The following is a 17,724-nucleotide window of genomic DNA, read 5'->3' as shown; positions in this document are numbered from 1 at the left end:
CAGCACTATGCACACCATAAGACTAAAGCAACTGTGTCAAGTCGCTAATTAATTTAAAATGTCCTGTTAAAACTGGGTGAAATGTTGGGCAACATCAAATTAATATAATTGAAGGCAAGGGTGTTATGATTTAGGCATACAATCTGCTTGATGCTAAGGGATATCGATTATCTGTTATCTACACAGATCTTGTAGCTCCACTACAAAAGTAAAGAAGCAAACTTCAGAACTTAAGTTAACTAATGTGATACACTGTGTATGGCAGCGGCAACCTGGCTTGTGCCAGATGAGCAGCATCTAGTTTCTTAGCGTCTTAATTAGCCTCAGGAGGCTTTAAGAAGTTCTTGGCAGAACATCTGCAGACTGAAATATTCGTTTGGGTGGTTTTATTGAAGCTCCTCATAAACTGGAACATGAATCCACAGCTAGTTTATGAGGAGCCTGGCCACTTCCTATCTCTCCCATTATTTCAACAACATGACTGCAAAATGAATGGGGTGAATGAAGCTAAACAACTAAAAACAAAACATTTCTTTTCATTCTGGAAAGTAGAAGGATATATTCCACTATATAAAAAAAAATTCAGTATCTTTCCATTTCTATACAGCAAAAAGGAAGCCAGTTGTAAGCTAGCAGTGCTGACTGGCTGACAAGCTCACAGATGCCATCAATGTATATACATATGACAGCCATGTTGATACATTTTCTGGTGCTCCATGTAAAGAAAATGAGTGCAAATGTCTGTATAAAAATTATTCAACAGGCACAAAAGTTCCATAGGAACTTTTATTTATAATTTATTTATATTCATGGCATTACTGAGTAGCAATTCTCTGGTGAAACTAAAGCGTGGTGTTGCATCAACTGTTTTATCAAAATGAACTCCTAGTCAATCACAATTGCAATAGAAGGGTCTTTCTCCAGGCCTAAAAAATTTGGAAACATTGAAATGCATCTGTCTGATCTCAGGAATGGCTTGAAGGTAATTGCTTGAATGTGGTGCATCACATTAGCAAAATTCCAGAGTGTTGGGTCCTGGGATTTATTTAGCTGTCTAATAACACTGATGAATAACAGCCATGCCTACTATAACCAACACCCAGTCCCTCTTCTCATGTGAAAAGTGCCAAGCAGAGACCTTCAAGTCGATAGGGCAAAGTATAACAATAATGCATGCTTAGCGAAGGGAAATGAACAATAGTGCTAGCTAGCTAGCAGCACTGTCAGACGGTGTGCCTGCAGTCAAGGTGGCATTATGTCTATTTTATGCTGGCTCGCAGAGTTCCATTAAAGAGATTGATGCTGTGGCCCTCTGTCATGTCAGAGGACAGGCGAGGTTGTTGAAGAGCGCTTCCAGACTAAATAAATGAGTTCATTAGCACCCCAGCAACGCTTGGCTAGCTCCTGCCATGCTTAGTCAGAATGCCTTTTTTCACTCGAACACCAACAAACCCCTTCCTCCCAACCAGCTCTAAGAGAGGACTGTGAAGGAGGAACGGTGATGTCAAGGGCAACAGCCTTGCTGGTTGGGCGGTTTTAATTATTACTGTTTTGAGTGACACAGTGGGCCGAGTCCACCTGAGCTAACCCCATCAGATATCAGCATTTCTTGCTAGCACGTTCTTCCATGTCCTTAGAAAACATCCCAAGCGCACACCTGCACCTCAGCGCGCTGTTATTCAGTGATATAATCTCGTTGCTCTCATGACCCTGCAATTTCATTCAGCTGGCTGACTGAAGGCTGCAATTGAGATGATTTGCTCTTTGCTTTCTCCATCTAATCTTGGGTGGTATATGTCCTATCACTGTCATCATCATACCGCAGTTTGAACTATTGTACCTCAGCTAAGGTGAACAGCAGATTAGTCATTTGTGCTGTTTCTCCTATCCAATCAACAGCAGAATAATATAATGTATGACTGTTACCAAGGCCAGAAACACAGCAAGAAAGGCAACAACAGCAGCCAAAGTTGGTAGGAGAAGAGAAAAATAGCTGACCCTGTAGGTGCGGTGTAATTGAGGAAACTTACTGTTCTAGACCAGGAAATGAGTAAGATGTTAGTGAAATTAATTATGCAGGATGATTTTCTCCCATTAATTGGCTTTGCTGGAGGGCATTTGTCTTTAGTTTTATATACCCAAAATAACTTTTACCCTTTTTTTACAAGGCAACAAGGCATTAATTAGTTCATTATTTTTTAGCAGAGTAAAGTAGTTTTATTAGCTTTTTTTACTTTTCAGTATGACAGAGGCCATGGAGAAGTGTTGGGTAGTAGCTCATTGACTATTTTGTTCAGTAACAGTTGTAGCAGCACAGAAACAGCAATTAGCAAGAGTTTTCAGTCATGTTACTAAGCTAGCTCTGCTGCAAGTAAAGCAGATTTGTAATTTTTGCAGCTTTTTAACTATCAAAATTCTTGGAACGAAATGGCGTTCTATGTCTCTCTTCTATGCTTCCACGCAAAATAAGGGCAATCGCCAATGCTTCGCCTGGACTGACATTTCCAGTGGTTTGGTGGGTGACAGCGAAGGGGGAGTGACTTCAGTCTTCGCTAAATGGGCCACTATCTGCTCTGCCCAGCTGCACTACAGAGAGCTAATAAAAGTTTGAATCTCTCCAAGTACAAGCAAGACTTGGTGGTCCTCAGTATATGTCCAGCACGTGTCGTTTGCTACAGGTGGCCATGGTTTCAACCCCATTTAGAAGTGGTACATGATTTGGCATATGTTGCTTTCGCATCCCAAAAGCTCCGGCTCAGACAGTGTTCTGTCATATCATTACAAACGGGAATCATTGCACATTGACAAAGGCTTAGCATGGACAGCTCCATTATATCCTAGTGACATTTTTTATTTGAACTGTAGACAGGTTATGCAACAATTTATATAAGAGCCAGTATAAGTGCAGAACATTCCATTTAAATGAGTTTTCCCAAACTTGCCACAAAAAAAAGTGCTGAGCCAGCACAGGCAAACACAGCACAGCCAATCTTGTCTTGTGCCATATAGTGCTAGTGTGTAAAGTTACCTTTGGGGAAACTGCGTGTTAATAGTAGTTCATGGAAACACTGATTAATCCACATTTTACATTAGTAATAACTATTGAGAAAAGAAACCCTGCGGTTGTCTCACTATTTACTATCTCACTCGTTAACTGGAGCTGAAATTACTTACACTCAATGTCCAAAAACATGCTTTTCTGATGGCCTCCGATCCTGCTTAAGGCCTCACAGTCAAAACGTCCCCAGTCCGAGAGTCGGACCCCACTGATGGTCAGCATGGACTTGCCGTGTCGTCCTTGAACCTCCACCCTCCCATCCTGGCTCTGAAAGAAACGAACAAAAACCTGATAATAGCAGCATTTAACCAAGCCAAGACAAACCGGACTGCCAGCCAAGTTTCTGCTGGGATTTTGGACAGCCTTGTTCTAACACCATGGATAAGCCACTGATCAACTTGGAACGAAACGATGGAAAAAACACATTTTAAAACAATGAATACATGTATATCATTTTTGTGCTTTTTCTGCTATAACACACCTGATCTAACTAATCAGCTTATATAAAAGTTTTCCTGAGTTGGAATTGGTGTGTTAGAGCACTAAGAACCAGGGCTGGAAATCACTGCTGTATATTCACCTGAGCGTCTCTGGCATGTTAACAAGCCTAAGCTGCCCTTTTCGTTGGGTTTCATTTGTGCCAGAACAAGCAAGAACCACCTCAAAGACTGAATCTGGCACCTATTTTGGTGGCTCCTGCTCTTTATTCATATGAGAAATACAAAGCGATGATGTGCAAACATGTTTCATGAAAAATCATGTAAATTTAGAATGTTTTTTTTCTATAAGCAAACATAATATATCCCATACCAAATTTTGCTAAAATTGCAAAACAATTTAAGATAAAAAGTGCATATCTGTGAGATTTTCAGTTAACAAATAAACTATTGGCTATATTCGTTCTACTGCTGCATGGGTAGCATACATATTTAATCTATTTATTTACATAACATAAAAACTATTTATATGATACGGAGTATTAAAACAACACAAAACCACACACTGTTCAATTGTGAATCATATTTTATATGGATAGAATATACTGAAGATTTGCTTGAAAAGAACAGTGTCATGACCAAGGTGCCAAGGTTTTAACAGATGTCCAACCAATGACATGGGCAATTAAAAGCATTTTACTGGTTTATGCAAACTCTCCTCTTCATTATTAACCCTTTTATTGTCAGTAAATATGTATCACTTCACTGTAAAACGAAGAAAATGGGTTGGTTAACCAGAGGCAACATTGTGCAATAAAGGTGTGAACAAGTAAAAGTGAAAAAAAAGTGAAATTCCATTGACTTTTTTTTTTATGTATGCATATTTCAGGTGAAAACAAACACAAACACCTTTTCCTAGTGTTTTGATGTCAAATTGTTCAGTATAGAAAACTTACCAACTGGTAAATCTGAAAAAAGTAAGCTTTCTTTGCAAACAACGGCCGGCATGTAACTCTGCCAAGAATGGATTTTAGAAAATACATTTGGGTCAAAACTTCATCTGAAAGCGATTGTAAAAAAATTTTCTCAGATATTAAACAAAGTATCCATAACTATTCCATGTAATAGCTTTCTATGCAGGAACTTTCAGAGGCATTAAACTCTTCAAACGTTTGGGTAATTTCATCACCACTGTGAATTGTTCTGACTTCTGACTATAGCAGGATTTGGCACCAACCACTCTGAATGACTTTATTCATAACATAACGTCTTAATTATATAGAAAATGAGTAAGCTTTTTACATTATCTATTGACATGGATATGATTCTAAAATCATTGCCCATCAATTCTAGTAACATTCATAACAGGTTCACGATATTGATTTGTCATGTTCTTTACAAAACAGCTGTCTGTTAAGTTCCATTGAATAAGCATATCTCACAAACCAACGTATGTTCCAACATTATTAGGAAACCTGCCGTCTCAATCAATTAAAAATCACTGGTGGATTCTAAAAATACAAGTTAAAATTCAACCGTGTAAAATGAGTTCTTACCGAAGGTGAAATCGATGTGGACACTCAAGGATCTAAACATCTCCGCCATATCAGAAAAGAGCTCGATATAAATTTATGGACTTTGTGTCTGTGCTAATTATCATTCAGCAAGCCTCCAGCTTGGAATATTAGGAGATTAGAGAGGTACTCTTCCCCCCTGAGCGGAGCTGAGATTGGTGGAGACGCCCATTTTAACGATCCCTGCGCTCCTCTCTCGCTGACAAATCGATATGTGTCTCCTCTGCTAATGCCACAGCATATGTAGAGCAGACCTGTGACAGCTAACTTTATTGCTTGCCCCTACTTGCACTTCAACATTACATTTGACGAAAGCCATTAATGCAGGCTGGAAGAGACTCCAGGGCTGCTTTCCAGTCTAAGTAAACGCTGAGATGAGTAATCATTATTCTAGTGACATACACACATGCAGTGCAGAAGTCAGAGACCACCCTTCATTCATTTCATTTCCAGTGAAAATGCCCATTATTCATTTTCCAGGAGATATTTCTGAGAAGATATTAGATATGAAGTAATTTACTTGCAGATCTAGCAGACCACCAAAAAAGTCACCAGCAGACATATGAAGCATTTTTGAGAGATAGGAGAATATCAAGCAGCACTCTTGCCTCAGATCTGAAAAAAATTATGTGATTATTTGGATAGCGATAAGCAGAAAAATCAACTAACTTCTAAGACTGAACTTTGGAAAAATTGAAGTGTGAAAAAAATATCCAAGCAGATTTCTTTGAAAAACTGAAAGCAAGTCTCCTGAAATACAGTGGAATGTCTAGTAAAGTCTAGTAAAAAATTGCAGACACAGTAAATACTGAAAAACTGAAACTATATTTAGTCGATGAGGCTTCTGAGTAATTTTCTGCTATGTTTTCTGCTTTTTTACTTGACACTGAAAAACGAATAACTTGCATCTAATGGCTGTGTAGACAGATAATTAAACAAACCATGTGTGTTTTCTGACTCAGAATCATTTCTACATATGTCTACGCATGTGTATATGTGAATGAGTAATATTTTACACACCTCAACATGCTCATATGTATAAGCTCGAGCAGCACGCCCCGCACTCACAAATATTATGATGCATTGTGAAATTCTCTTGCCAGTCGAATGGCTCTAATAAAAGGGGCTAATAAAAACAGCTGCCAGAAAGCATATTCTCTTTCTTGTAATGCCATCTCGCTTATTTTTTTTTACAACTTCAAAACATAAAATTTACAGTCTGGCACCAGCTTCCGATGTGAGGAATTGAGTGATGCAGATTGCTGACTATCAACACTTCTCTCTTTTACTCTCATAGGCAGCCTCTCTGACACCCCTTTGCCTGAAGCTGCTGGCCTGTTTGATATTCTGCAGAGTTCTCAGTCTGGGGACAGAAGTGCTAAAGAGAGCAAAGAGGCAGTCCAGTCTGGCTAGCTGAAGTTAGAGCGCTATCACAGACTCTGTCCTTGCATTACGTTTGATGGATGGCCCCTTTGGAACAGATCAAACATGTGTCCAATTTAGGTCAGATCTGAGCCAATGTGCCTCACACAGAAACTGCGAGGTTCTCTATGTATGTCATCCAAAATTCTTTATTCACCTGCACAGAACGATGATTCAAAACATAAAAATACATCATATTCCTTCACCTTGCTTCAAAATTTTGTTAAAGTTTTTACTGAGCTAAAACACAGGGAGAAATACGTCAATTTGAATATATACACGCACATATACATTGCCCAAAAGTCTGAGACCACTGGCAAAAATGCTTCTCTTTTGCATTTGTTTCTACAACCCCAATTCCAATGAAGTTAGGACATTGTGTAAAACATAAATAAAAACAGAACATGATGATTTGCAAATCCTTTTCAACCTATATTCAATTGAATACACTACAAATGAATATGAACAAACTTTCAAATGAATACATTAGTTTTTTTGCAAATATTCACTCATTTTGAATTTGATGCCTGCAACATGTTCCAAAGAAGTTGGGACAGGGGCAACAAAAGACTGGGAAAGTTGAGGAATGCTCAAAAAACACCTGTTTGGAACATTCCACAGGTGAACAGGTTAATTGGAAACAGGTGAGTTTCATGACTGGGTATAAAGGGAGCATCCGTGAAAGGCTCAGTCGTTCACAAGCAAGGATGGGCCGAGGTTCACCACTTTGTGAACTGCGTGAGAAAATAGTCCAACAGTTTAAGAACAATGTTTCTCAACCTGCAATTGCAAGGAATTTTATCATCTACAGTCCATAATATCGTCAAAAGATTCAGAGAATCTGGAGAAATCTCTGCAAGTAAGCCTTAAGTAAAACCCACATCATTCTGTAACGGATATTCCCACATGGGCTCAGGAACACTTCAGAAAACCACTGTCAGTGAACACAGTTCGTCGCTCCATCTACAAGTGCAAGTTAAAACTCTGCCATGCAAAGCGAAAGCCACATATCAACAACAGCCAGAAACACCGCCGACTTCTCTGGGCCTGAGCTCATCTGAGATGGACTGACGCAAAGTGGAGAAGTGTCCTGTGGTCTGACGAGTCCACATTCAAATTGTTTTTGGAAATCATAGACGTTGTGTCCTCTGGGTCAAAGAGGAAAAGTACTGTCCGGAATGTTATCAGTTCAAAAGCCAGCATCTCTGATGGTATGGGGGGGTGTTAGTGCCCATGGCAGGGGTAACTTGCACACCTGTGAAGGCACCATTAATGCAGAAAGGTACATACAGGTTTTGGAGCAACATACGCTGCCATCCAAGCAACGTCTTTTTCAGGGACATCCTGCTTATTTCAGCAAGACAATGCCACATTCTGCACATGTTACAACAGTGTGGCTTCGTAGTGAAAGAGTGCGGGTACTAGACTGGCCTGCCTGCAGTCCAGACCTGTCTCCCATTGAAAATGTGTGGCGCATTATAAAGCACAAAATACAGCAACGGAGACTCCGGACTGTTGAGCAACTGAAGTTGTACATCAAATAAGACTGGGAAAGAATTCCACCTACAAAGCTTCAACAATTAGTGTCCTCAGTTCCCAAACGCTTATTGAGTGTTGTTAAAAGGAAAGGTGATGTAACACAGTGGTAAACACGCCCCTGTCCCAACTTCTTTGGAATGTGTTGCAGGCATCAAATTCAAAATGAGTGAATATTTGCAAAAAAATAATACTTTTCTGTTTGAACATTAAATATCTTGTCTTTGTAGTGTATTCAATTGAATATAGATTGAAAAGGATTTGCAAATCATCATATTTTTTGGGTTGTAATTTAACACACATTTTGCATTAAAAATTATAATTCAATTCAATCTTTGAAGGTGTACACATACTTCAGAGTTTCTTAGTATTTGGTACAGTATGTCCCTCTTTTGCTTAACTGACAGTGTGCGCTCAAACTGGCATGGACTTATAAGAGTCTGAACATGTGTTTCTGCTGAAGAAATAAGACTAAATAAAAATGGCTAATTTCACAAATTTGTTTCACATACACACACACAGTATCTCACAAAAGTGAGTATACCCCTCACATTTCTGCAAAATGTTTATTATATCTTTTTGTGGGACAACGCTAGGATATAACTTTGATATAACTTAAAGTAGTCAGTGTACAGCTTGTATTGCAGTGTAGATTTACTGTCCTCTGAAAAGAACTCAAGACAGACATTAATGTCTAAATAGCAGGCAACACAAGTGAGTAACACCTCACAGTGAACATGTCCAGATTGTGCTCAGAGTGTCAATATTTTGTGTGACCACCATTATTATCTAGCACTGCCTGATCCCTCTTGGGCATGGACTTCACCAGAACTGCACAGGTTGCTACTGGAGTCCAAATTGTGCCCACTTGTGTCGTTGTCTCTCCCTGGTGTCATGTGACTCAGAGTTACAAAGTTCCAGGTGTGAATGGGATTTTGGGTACAATTCGCTCATACTGGCCACTGAATATTCAACATGGCACCTCACGGCAAAGAACTCTCTGAGGATGTGAGAAATAGAATTGTTGATCTCCACAAAGACGGCCTAGGCTATAAGAAGATTGCTCGCACCCTGAAACTGACCTATAGCACTGTGATGCAAGGTCATACAGCGGTTTTCTAGGACAGGTTCCACTCAGAACAGGCATTGCCAGGGTCGACCAAAGAAGTTGAGTCCAGACTTTCAGCGTCATATCCAGAGGTTGGCTTCAAAAAACAGATGCATGAGTGTGGCTAGCTTTGCTGCAGAGGTTGAAGAAGAGGGAGGCCAGCCTGTCAGTGCACAGACCATATGCCGCACAACTCGGTCTGCATGGCTGTCATCCCAGAAGGAAGCCTCTTCTGTAGCTGACGCACAAGAAAGCCTACAGTTTGTTGAACAACGAGTCAGAGAACATGGATTACTAGAACCATGTCCTTTGGTCCATCTGTTTGGCCATCTATTGTTGTCCAGCATGTGTGGTGGCGCCCTGGTGAGGAGTACCAAGACAACCGTCTCTTGCCTATAGTCAAGCATGGTGGTGGTAGCATCATGGTCTGGAGTTGCACGAGTGCTGCCGGCACTGGGGAGCTGCGGTTCATTGAGGGAAACATGAATTCCAACATGTACTGTGACATTCTGAAGCAGCGCAAACTGTGCCACATGGCAGTTTTCCAACACAATAATGATCCCAAACACACCTCCAAGATGACAACTGCCTTGCTGAAGGTAAAGGTGATGGACTGGCCAAGTATGTCTCCAGATCTAAACCCAACTGAGAACCTGTGGGGCATTCTCAAGGTGGAGGAGCACAAGGTGTCTAACATCCACCAGCTCTGTGATGTCATCATGGAGGAGTGGAAGAGGATTCCAGTAGCAACCTTTGCAGCTCTGGTGAATTCCAAGCCCAAGAGAGTTAAGGCAGTGCTAGATAATAATGGTGGTCACACAAAATATTGACACTTTGAGCACAACACACACACACACACACACACACACACACACACACACATACATACATAGATATGTGGACAAAAGTATGTTGACATCTGACCAACAGCCTCTGACTCTTCTCTGAAGGCTTTCCACATGTTTGGAGTGTGTCTGTGGGAATTTCTGAGGTCAAGCACTGATGTTGGGCAAAAAGGCCTGCATCACAATAGACATTCCAATCAAAAGGGCCAAATGTGAGCTCGCCTTTGGCACTGAGCATTACAGTGTACGAAGTGGCACTTGGGAAGGCTCCACCAGATTGCAACCAGCACCCACAACAGCTTCAAGGCTTTGCCACAGTAAAGCGTTCCAACTGCCAATGCTAATCCGTCTATCTTCACCAAAACTGCTGTTCTTTATACAAACAGTCCTGACTGAAAATATGAGATCAAGTGCTTCCCACTCTGATGCTCCTGATGCTTGGTCCAAGTAAGTGGCTAGTCAAATTATGCATTCATTTTCTGTCTATTGCAAGATCATTTTCGTATTTAGATGTAAACGAAATCTGTCACTATGGCTGTACAAGTTTCAAGATTGTGAAAATTGATGTTTTTCTGCTCCAAGAAAACTGGGGCAGGCAGGATAATGCGCATACTGAACTGTCTTAATGAAGAGTGCTTTTCTGAAAAAGTCTTTGAAGAGCCGTCAAGGTGCCTCTTGTTTGATTAAACCTTTGTGCTGGGATCCAAGTTTGAACCCCAGCTGTAGAATATTGTGCTTGTACTTGGATATCTCAGGAATGACACTTGACCTTATTGTGAGAAGAAGGCAGCTGTCACTAGTCACTTAAGGCAACTGGAAACTGATTAGACAGCAAAATCAAGTTAGCAATTTCTGTCAAACACACTAAAGCATATGGCTAGCTATGTTATTTTGTCTGTAACCACAGAAGAGACAGAGGGTAAGGATTCAAACACACTATATCTTTCAACTTTCCAGGAGTTATTTAGATCCCGTTCATCAACTTCTTCCACAGTTATCATTTGTACAAGAGTGCAAAATGGCTTGAAATTGACAAATACCTGTGGTGCCAACTAATGACTGATGTTAAGGCTAATAAATACAGTCAGGTAGTGTACCTATTTCCTTGGCTGCCAAGCTAATTTGTAAAGGATTCTACATTTGACAGTGATTCCACATTTATTCAACCAAAAAAGAATGTCAAGGACACATTTTTACCCTTTTAGCATAACAAAATTAGCCAAGTTGAAGGTACTTAGACAGCCAGTTAGCTATGTAAGCTTTTAGCTTATTGCCCTCTCATCTCTCTATTTTGATGATTTGAAGACAGTTACTACAATTACATGGCTGTAATAGATATTTGACTTCCTAGTAGCAGCGCTAGTTATCTGGGGTCTGACTTCACCAGGTACAGAAAAAAAAGCCCACCCTGAAAATTCATCCAATGCAGTTGTAATACCTCTACCCTTTAAGGTACATCACAAGGGGGTTTCCTAACATTTAAACTGAAAAGTCTTGTTCTACAGACTACTGCAGCACTGCCGTAAGATGCGAGCCGATGTGTTTACAACAGATTTTTGGTCAGTTCGGCTGCTGTGCCTCTATAAGCACTTCTGAGATTCTAGAGCTCTTTGGTGATTTCACAGGGACTGACCCAAGTATGTTGCTATACCTTGTCCCCATGTGAGAATGTCTGTCCATCGCTGGCTCTTCTCCAAGAGATTTCAGGCAGAGGTTCACCCTCAGCTGTGCAGGAGATCATGGCAGCACTGCCTTCCACTGCTGTCACATTCCTCAAATGCGTGATGTGCGGCTGGACTGTAGAGAGGACAGAAAGAGTGGTTGGTTTGAAGTTTTCCAGTTCTGGGGATCCACTGCCCTGCAGAGTTTCACAGTAATCAAAGCTTTCATGAGATATTTTAGGTGGTTGAGGTAAGGAAATTTTAAACAATGCAGAACTGCACCCTCAAAGAATTCAGATCTAGAACATAGTGTCTAATAGGATTGAAACAATTACACAACATTATTGATAATGTAAACATTAAAAACGGTTGACAAATATTTGTCCATTGTAGAATTTCCATTTACAATGAAAGCAAAAATGTTTTTTTTTAATTCTAAGTAGCACCAAACCTCAAGTGACTTAATGACTTAACGTAAAGAGGACAGCAATTTACATATAAATCTACTTATATGTGCAGATAGCAAAAGAAAAAGAAAGAAATATGTCTGAAAGTTAACCAAAAAAGTCTGGTAACATTTTCTTAAAGAACATGGCAGTCACATACAGCATATGCACTTATGACTTGGCTTTCCATGGAAGCACAACATTACCTTCAAACACTGTAAAACATCAACAGCCTAGCAACACCTTAGCAACCACATAAAACAATCACCAAGCAAAGCGCTAATAACAGGCTGGAATACTACAGCAACTTCATAACACCACCATAGCAACTATCTTTATTTACTATACGAATGTGATTAAGCTCTCAAAAATGACATTTGGCAGCTGCTTTAACGTTTAAAGTGTTAGTAGCAACAAAGTTTTTCATACTTACTGTAGCTCAGACTTGAACAGTGCCACATGTTTATCTCTGTTAGCTCTTGCTGAACAGCCCATTGCCAAACATTTTAATATTACAGCTCTTCATATTTACAGGCTATGTTTAAGCTGATTAATCGACTATTAGTCAATGAATTTACATGAATAATCAACTTATAAGAACTAAATATTTCTTTTATGCAGCCCTGGTGTCTAGAGCACAGCATGAACACAAACAGTGGATCCCACACATTTTGATGTTTTCCTTGCTCTACCATGCCTGATCAAACTAATCAGCTTTTTAACAAGCCCTTCCAGTGAGCCTATTTACACGTTGCCACTTCATGCATCTGATCATGAAAAAACAACAAGGGCAAATGCAACCAAAACACACTGGAGATATACTGCTGCCTGATTACTTAGATCAAATTAGGTGGTGCACTGGAGATGCAGCTAAGCTAAGAGTACATATACATCTACGCATCTGCCTCCTTCACCCACATATGTAATTTTTACTCTGTTATTTTATATATATATATATATATATATATATATATATATATACATACATACACACACTGCTCAAAAAAATAAAGGGAACACTCAAATAACACATCCTAGATCTTAATGAATGAAATATTCTCATTGAATTCTTTGTTCTGTACAAAGTTGAATGTGCCGACAACAAAATCACACAAACATCAATGGAAATCAAATTTATTAACCAATGGAGGCCTGGATTTGGAGTCACACACAAAATTAAAGTGGAAAAACACACGACAGGCTGATCCAAAGTTGATGAAATGTCCTTAAAACAAGTCAAAATGAGGCTCAGTATTGTGTGTGGCCTCCACGTGCCTGTATGACCTCCTTACAATGCCTAGGCATGCTCCTCATGAGGTGGCGGATGGTCTCCTGAGGGATCTCCTCCCAGACCTGGACTAAAGCATCCGCCAACTCCTGGACAGTCTGTGGTGCAACGTGGCGCTGGTGGATGGAGTGAGACATGATGTCCCAGATGTGCTCAATCGGATTCAGGTCTGGAGAACGGGCGGGCCAGTCCATAGCTTCAATGCCTTCATCTTGCAAGAACTGCTGACACACTCCATCCACATGAGGTCTAGCAGTGTCCTGCATTAGGACGAACCCAGGGCCAACCGCACCAGCACATGGTCTCACAAGGGGTCTGAGACCATATGGTACCTAATGGCAGTCAGGCTACCTCTGGCGAGCACATGGAGAGCTGTGCGGCCTTCCAAAGAAATGCCACTCCACACCATTACTAACCCACTGCCAAACCGGTCATGCTGAAGGATGTTGCAGGCAGCAGATCGCTCTCCACAGCGTCTCCAGACTCTGTCACGTCTGTCACATGTTCTCAGTGTGAACCTGCTTTCATCTGTGAAGAGCACAGGGCGCCAGGGGCGAATTTGCTAATCCTGGTGTTCTCTGGCAAATGCCAAGCGTCCTGCACGGTGTTGGGCTGTGAGCACAACCCCCATCTGTGGACGTCGGGCCCTCATACCATCCTCATGGAGTCGGTTTCTAACCGTTTGTGCAGACACATGCACATTTGTGGCCTGCTGGAGGTCATTTTGCAGGGCTCTGGCAGTGCTCCTCCTGTTCCTCCTTGCACAAAGGCGGAGGTAGCGGTCCTGCTGCTGGGTTGTTGCCCTCCTACGGCCTCCTCCACGTCTCCTGGTGTACTGGCCTGTCTCCTGGTAGTGCCTCCAGCCTCTGGACACTACGCTGACAGACACAGCAAACCTTCTTGCCACAGCTCGCATTGATGTGGCATCTTGGATGAGCTGCACTACCTGAGCCACATGTGTGGGTCGTAGAGTCCGTCTCATGCTACCACGAGTGTGAAAGCACCACCAACATTCAAAAGTGACCAAAACATCAGCCAGAAAGCAGAAAGGTACTGAGAGGTGGTCTGTGGTCCCCACGTGCAGAACCACTCCTTTATTGAGTGTGTCTTGCTAATTGCCAATAATTTCCACCTGTTGTCTGTTCCATTTGCACAACAGCTGTGAAATTGATTGTCACTCAGTGTTGCTTCCTAAGTGGACAGTTTGATTTCACAGAAGTTTGATTTACTTGGAGTTATATTGTGTTGTTTAAGTGTTCCCTTTATTTTTTGAGCAGTGTGTATGTATATATATATATATATATATAAAATGGATAATGCATGGGAAAACAAAAGCTGCACACAATAGCTAATGCATTTTATACTACAAATGGATGATTGTAATTGGCACATTTTTGTTCCCAACATGATTTTTAGCTGTTCTGCAATGTTATGATGTAAATAACATCAGGCAATCACTGTCCGGTCTTGGTGTGGAAATGGTTAATTAACACTCTCTGTCTTGTCTTGGTCCTGACACAATTTGAACAGGGTCTCAGGGTAAAGTGACATCAGAAATCATTTTTGAGACAAGATAAGGGCAATGCCTCCATCTGAGGTAAAAGGGATCAGAACGTCGTTCTGTCATTATTAAATATTGAGCAACGAAACCTTCAAAGAGAATAAAGATGCTTCAGTTGATGTAATTGATCATTTCTATGATGGCTTAACTGGCTATTATTTATATGTTCGTGTTCAGTGGTTCCAAAATACAATCCATGGAGGCAAATTAGAATGTTATTACTATGTTTTCATTTAATTATAAAAATGCATGTGTTGTTTTGTTGACTTTATGTTTAGAGTTTTAGAGAAGAAGGGGCAAAGAATAACCTCACTAGCATTTGCTTCCAACTTTTACAGAACATAGTTGGACTGAGACTATAAAATAATGATAGTGAACACTCTTTTTAGGCTATATTATTATGTATATTATTTACAACATAAAAACATATACAAAATAAACTATTATATATATATATATATATATATATATATACTCACACACACACACACACACACACACACACACAACACCACAATTCCAATGAAGTTGGGACGTTGTGTAAAACAAATAAAAACAGAATATGATGTGTCAATCCTTTGCAACCTATATTCAACTGAATACACTACAAAGACAAGATATTTAATGTTCAAGTGGATAAGCTTTACTGTTTTTTGCAAATATTTACTCATTTTGAATTTGATGCCTGCAACACGTTCTAAAGAAGTTGGGACAGGGACAACAAAAGACTGGGAAAGTTGATGAATGCTCAAAAAACACCTGTTTGGAATATTCCACAGGTGAACAGGTTAATTGGAAACAGGTGAGTGTCATGATTGGGTATAAAGGGAGCATCTCTGAAAGTCTCAGTCGTTCACAAGCAAGGATGGAGCGAGGTTCACCACTTTGTGAACAACTGCGTGAGCAAATATTCCAACAGTTTAAGAACAATGTTTCTCAACATGCAATTGCAAGGAATTTAGGGATTTCATTACATTACATTACATTTAGCAGACGCTTTTATCCAAAGCGACTTACAAATAATGTGGTACATAGAACAAACTTCATCAAATTTCATCATCTACAGTCCATAATATCATCAAAAGATTCAGAGAATCTGGAGAAATCTCTGCAAGTAAGCGACAAGGCAGAAAACCAACATTGGATGCCCGTGACCTTCGATCCCTCAGGCAGCACTGCATTAAAAACCGACATCATTCTGTAACTGATATTACCACATGGGCTCAGGAACACTTCAGAAAACCACTGTCAGTGAACTCAGTTCGTCGCTCCATCTACAAGTGCAAGTTAAAACTCTGCCATGCAAAGTGAAAGCCACATATCAACAACACCCAGAAACGCTGCCGGCTTCTTTGGGCCCGAGCTCATCTGAGATGGACTGACGCAAAGTGGAAAAGTGTCCTGTGGTCTGACGAGTCCACATTTCAAACTGATTTTGGAAATCATGGATGTTGTGTCCTCCGGGCCAAAGAGGAAAAGGACTGTCTGGATTGTTACCAGCACAAAGTTCAAAAGCCAGCATCTCTGATGGTTTGGGGGTGTGTTAGTGCCCATGGCATGGGTAACTGTGGGCATCTGTGAAAGCACCATTAATGCTGAAAGGTACATACAGGTTTTGGAGCAACATCTGCTGCCATCCAAGCAACGTCTTTTTCAGGGACGTCCTGCTTATTTCAGCAAGACAATGCCAAGCCACATTCTGCACATGTTACAACAGCGTGGCTTCGTAGTAAAAGAGTGAGGGTACTAGACTGGCCTGCCTGCAGTCCAGACCGTCTCCCATTGAAAATGTGTGGCACATTATGAAGCGCAAAATACGACAAGAGGCTGTTGAGCAACTGAGGTTTTACATCAAGCAAGATTGGGAAAGAATTCCACCTAAAAAGCTTCAACAATTAGTGTCAACACTTATTGAGTGTTGTTAAAAGGAAAGGTGATGTAACATAGAGGTAAACACGCCCCTGTCCCAACTTCTTTGGAACGTATTGCAGGCATCAAAATTCAAAATGAGTGAATTTTTGCAAAAAACAATAAAGTTTATCCATTTGAACATTAAATATCTTGTCTTTGTAGTGTATTCATTTGAATATAGGTTGAAAAGGATTTGTAAATCATCAAATTCTGTATTTTTTTTCTGTTTTACACAACGTCCCAACTTCATTGGAATTGGGGTTGTATATATATATATATAAAAGAATGATGGTAATTCAATGATAATCTGGTCTTAGCCATTTATGATCTCGGTCTTAACTTGCACGTGACAAGTACAAAGTCTTGCTCTTGACTCTTACTTGCCTCAAATAGTTTTGACTACATGTATACCTACACATGTGTTTCATGTGCTGGCTTTGAGTGTGAGATTCAAATTACAAAAATACAAGGCTAATATAAATCAACCAAAAAAAAAAAAGTCAAAATCTGTAGGTGGTGTAAAAACATAAGCTACCTTCTTCGTTTAATTCTTATAAATTATACACACCTCTGTTCAAAAGTGTGGAATCACTGTTTGCAATATTACAAAACCAGTTTGGTTGCAGAAAGCGTATATAATGATCTGAATATCAACTTCACAACTTTGAAGTAACTACAAAAGTAAATAAAAATGAAGCTATTTCAGATATGTCCAAATCGTGAGGTCAAATGCAAAATCTGAACACTGCCAGACTAATTACAGATTTAGTTGATTTTTGAAGTGAAAATAAGCCAACATACCAAAAACAGGATTTTCCTGCAAATTTTAGGGCCCAAGTGCTATTTATTTGTTGGGTTTAACATATTTTCTGTAGAG

At 40.2% G+C, this 17,724-nt stretch overlaps 1 protein-coding gene across 3 annotated transcripts in view; it reads right to left on the bottom strand.

Moving 5' to 3' along the window:
- Positions 1 to 17,724, bottom strand: part of zgc:152904 (uncharacterized protein LOC767777 homolog) — a 450,981-nt gene that overhangs the window by 58,893 nt on the left and 374,364 nt on the right. For all 3 annotated transcript variants that reach the window (XM_017701911.2, XM_017701913.2, XM_017701912.2), the window contains exons 8-9: positions 11,632 to 11,777; positions 3,175 to 3,325 (exon numbers count right to left, since the gene is read on the bottom strand). In XM_017701911.2, the coding sequence (XP_017557400.1) occupies positions 3,175 to 3,325; positions 11,632 to 11,777 (297 nt within the window). The remainder of the gene's footprint in view (positions 1 to 3,174; positions 3,326 to 11,631; positions 11,778 to 17,724) is intronic.

The sequence above is a fragment of the Pygocentrus nattereri genome, chromosome 12 (genome assembly GCF_015220715.1).
Source record: "Pygocentrus nattereri isolate fPygNat1 chromosome 12, fPygNat1.pri, whole genome shotgun sequence".
In the NCBI taxonomy this organism is placed as follows: Eukaryota; Metazoa; Chordata; class Actinopteri; order Characiformes; family Serrasalmidae; genus Pygocentrus; species Pygocentrus nattereri.
The sequence above is the reverse complement of the archived record's forward strand: the minus strand, read 5'-3'. Positions and strand labels throughout refer to the sequence as shown.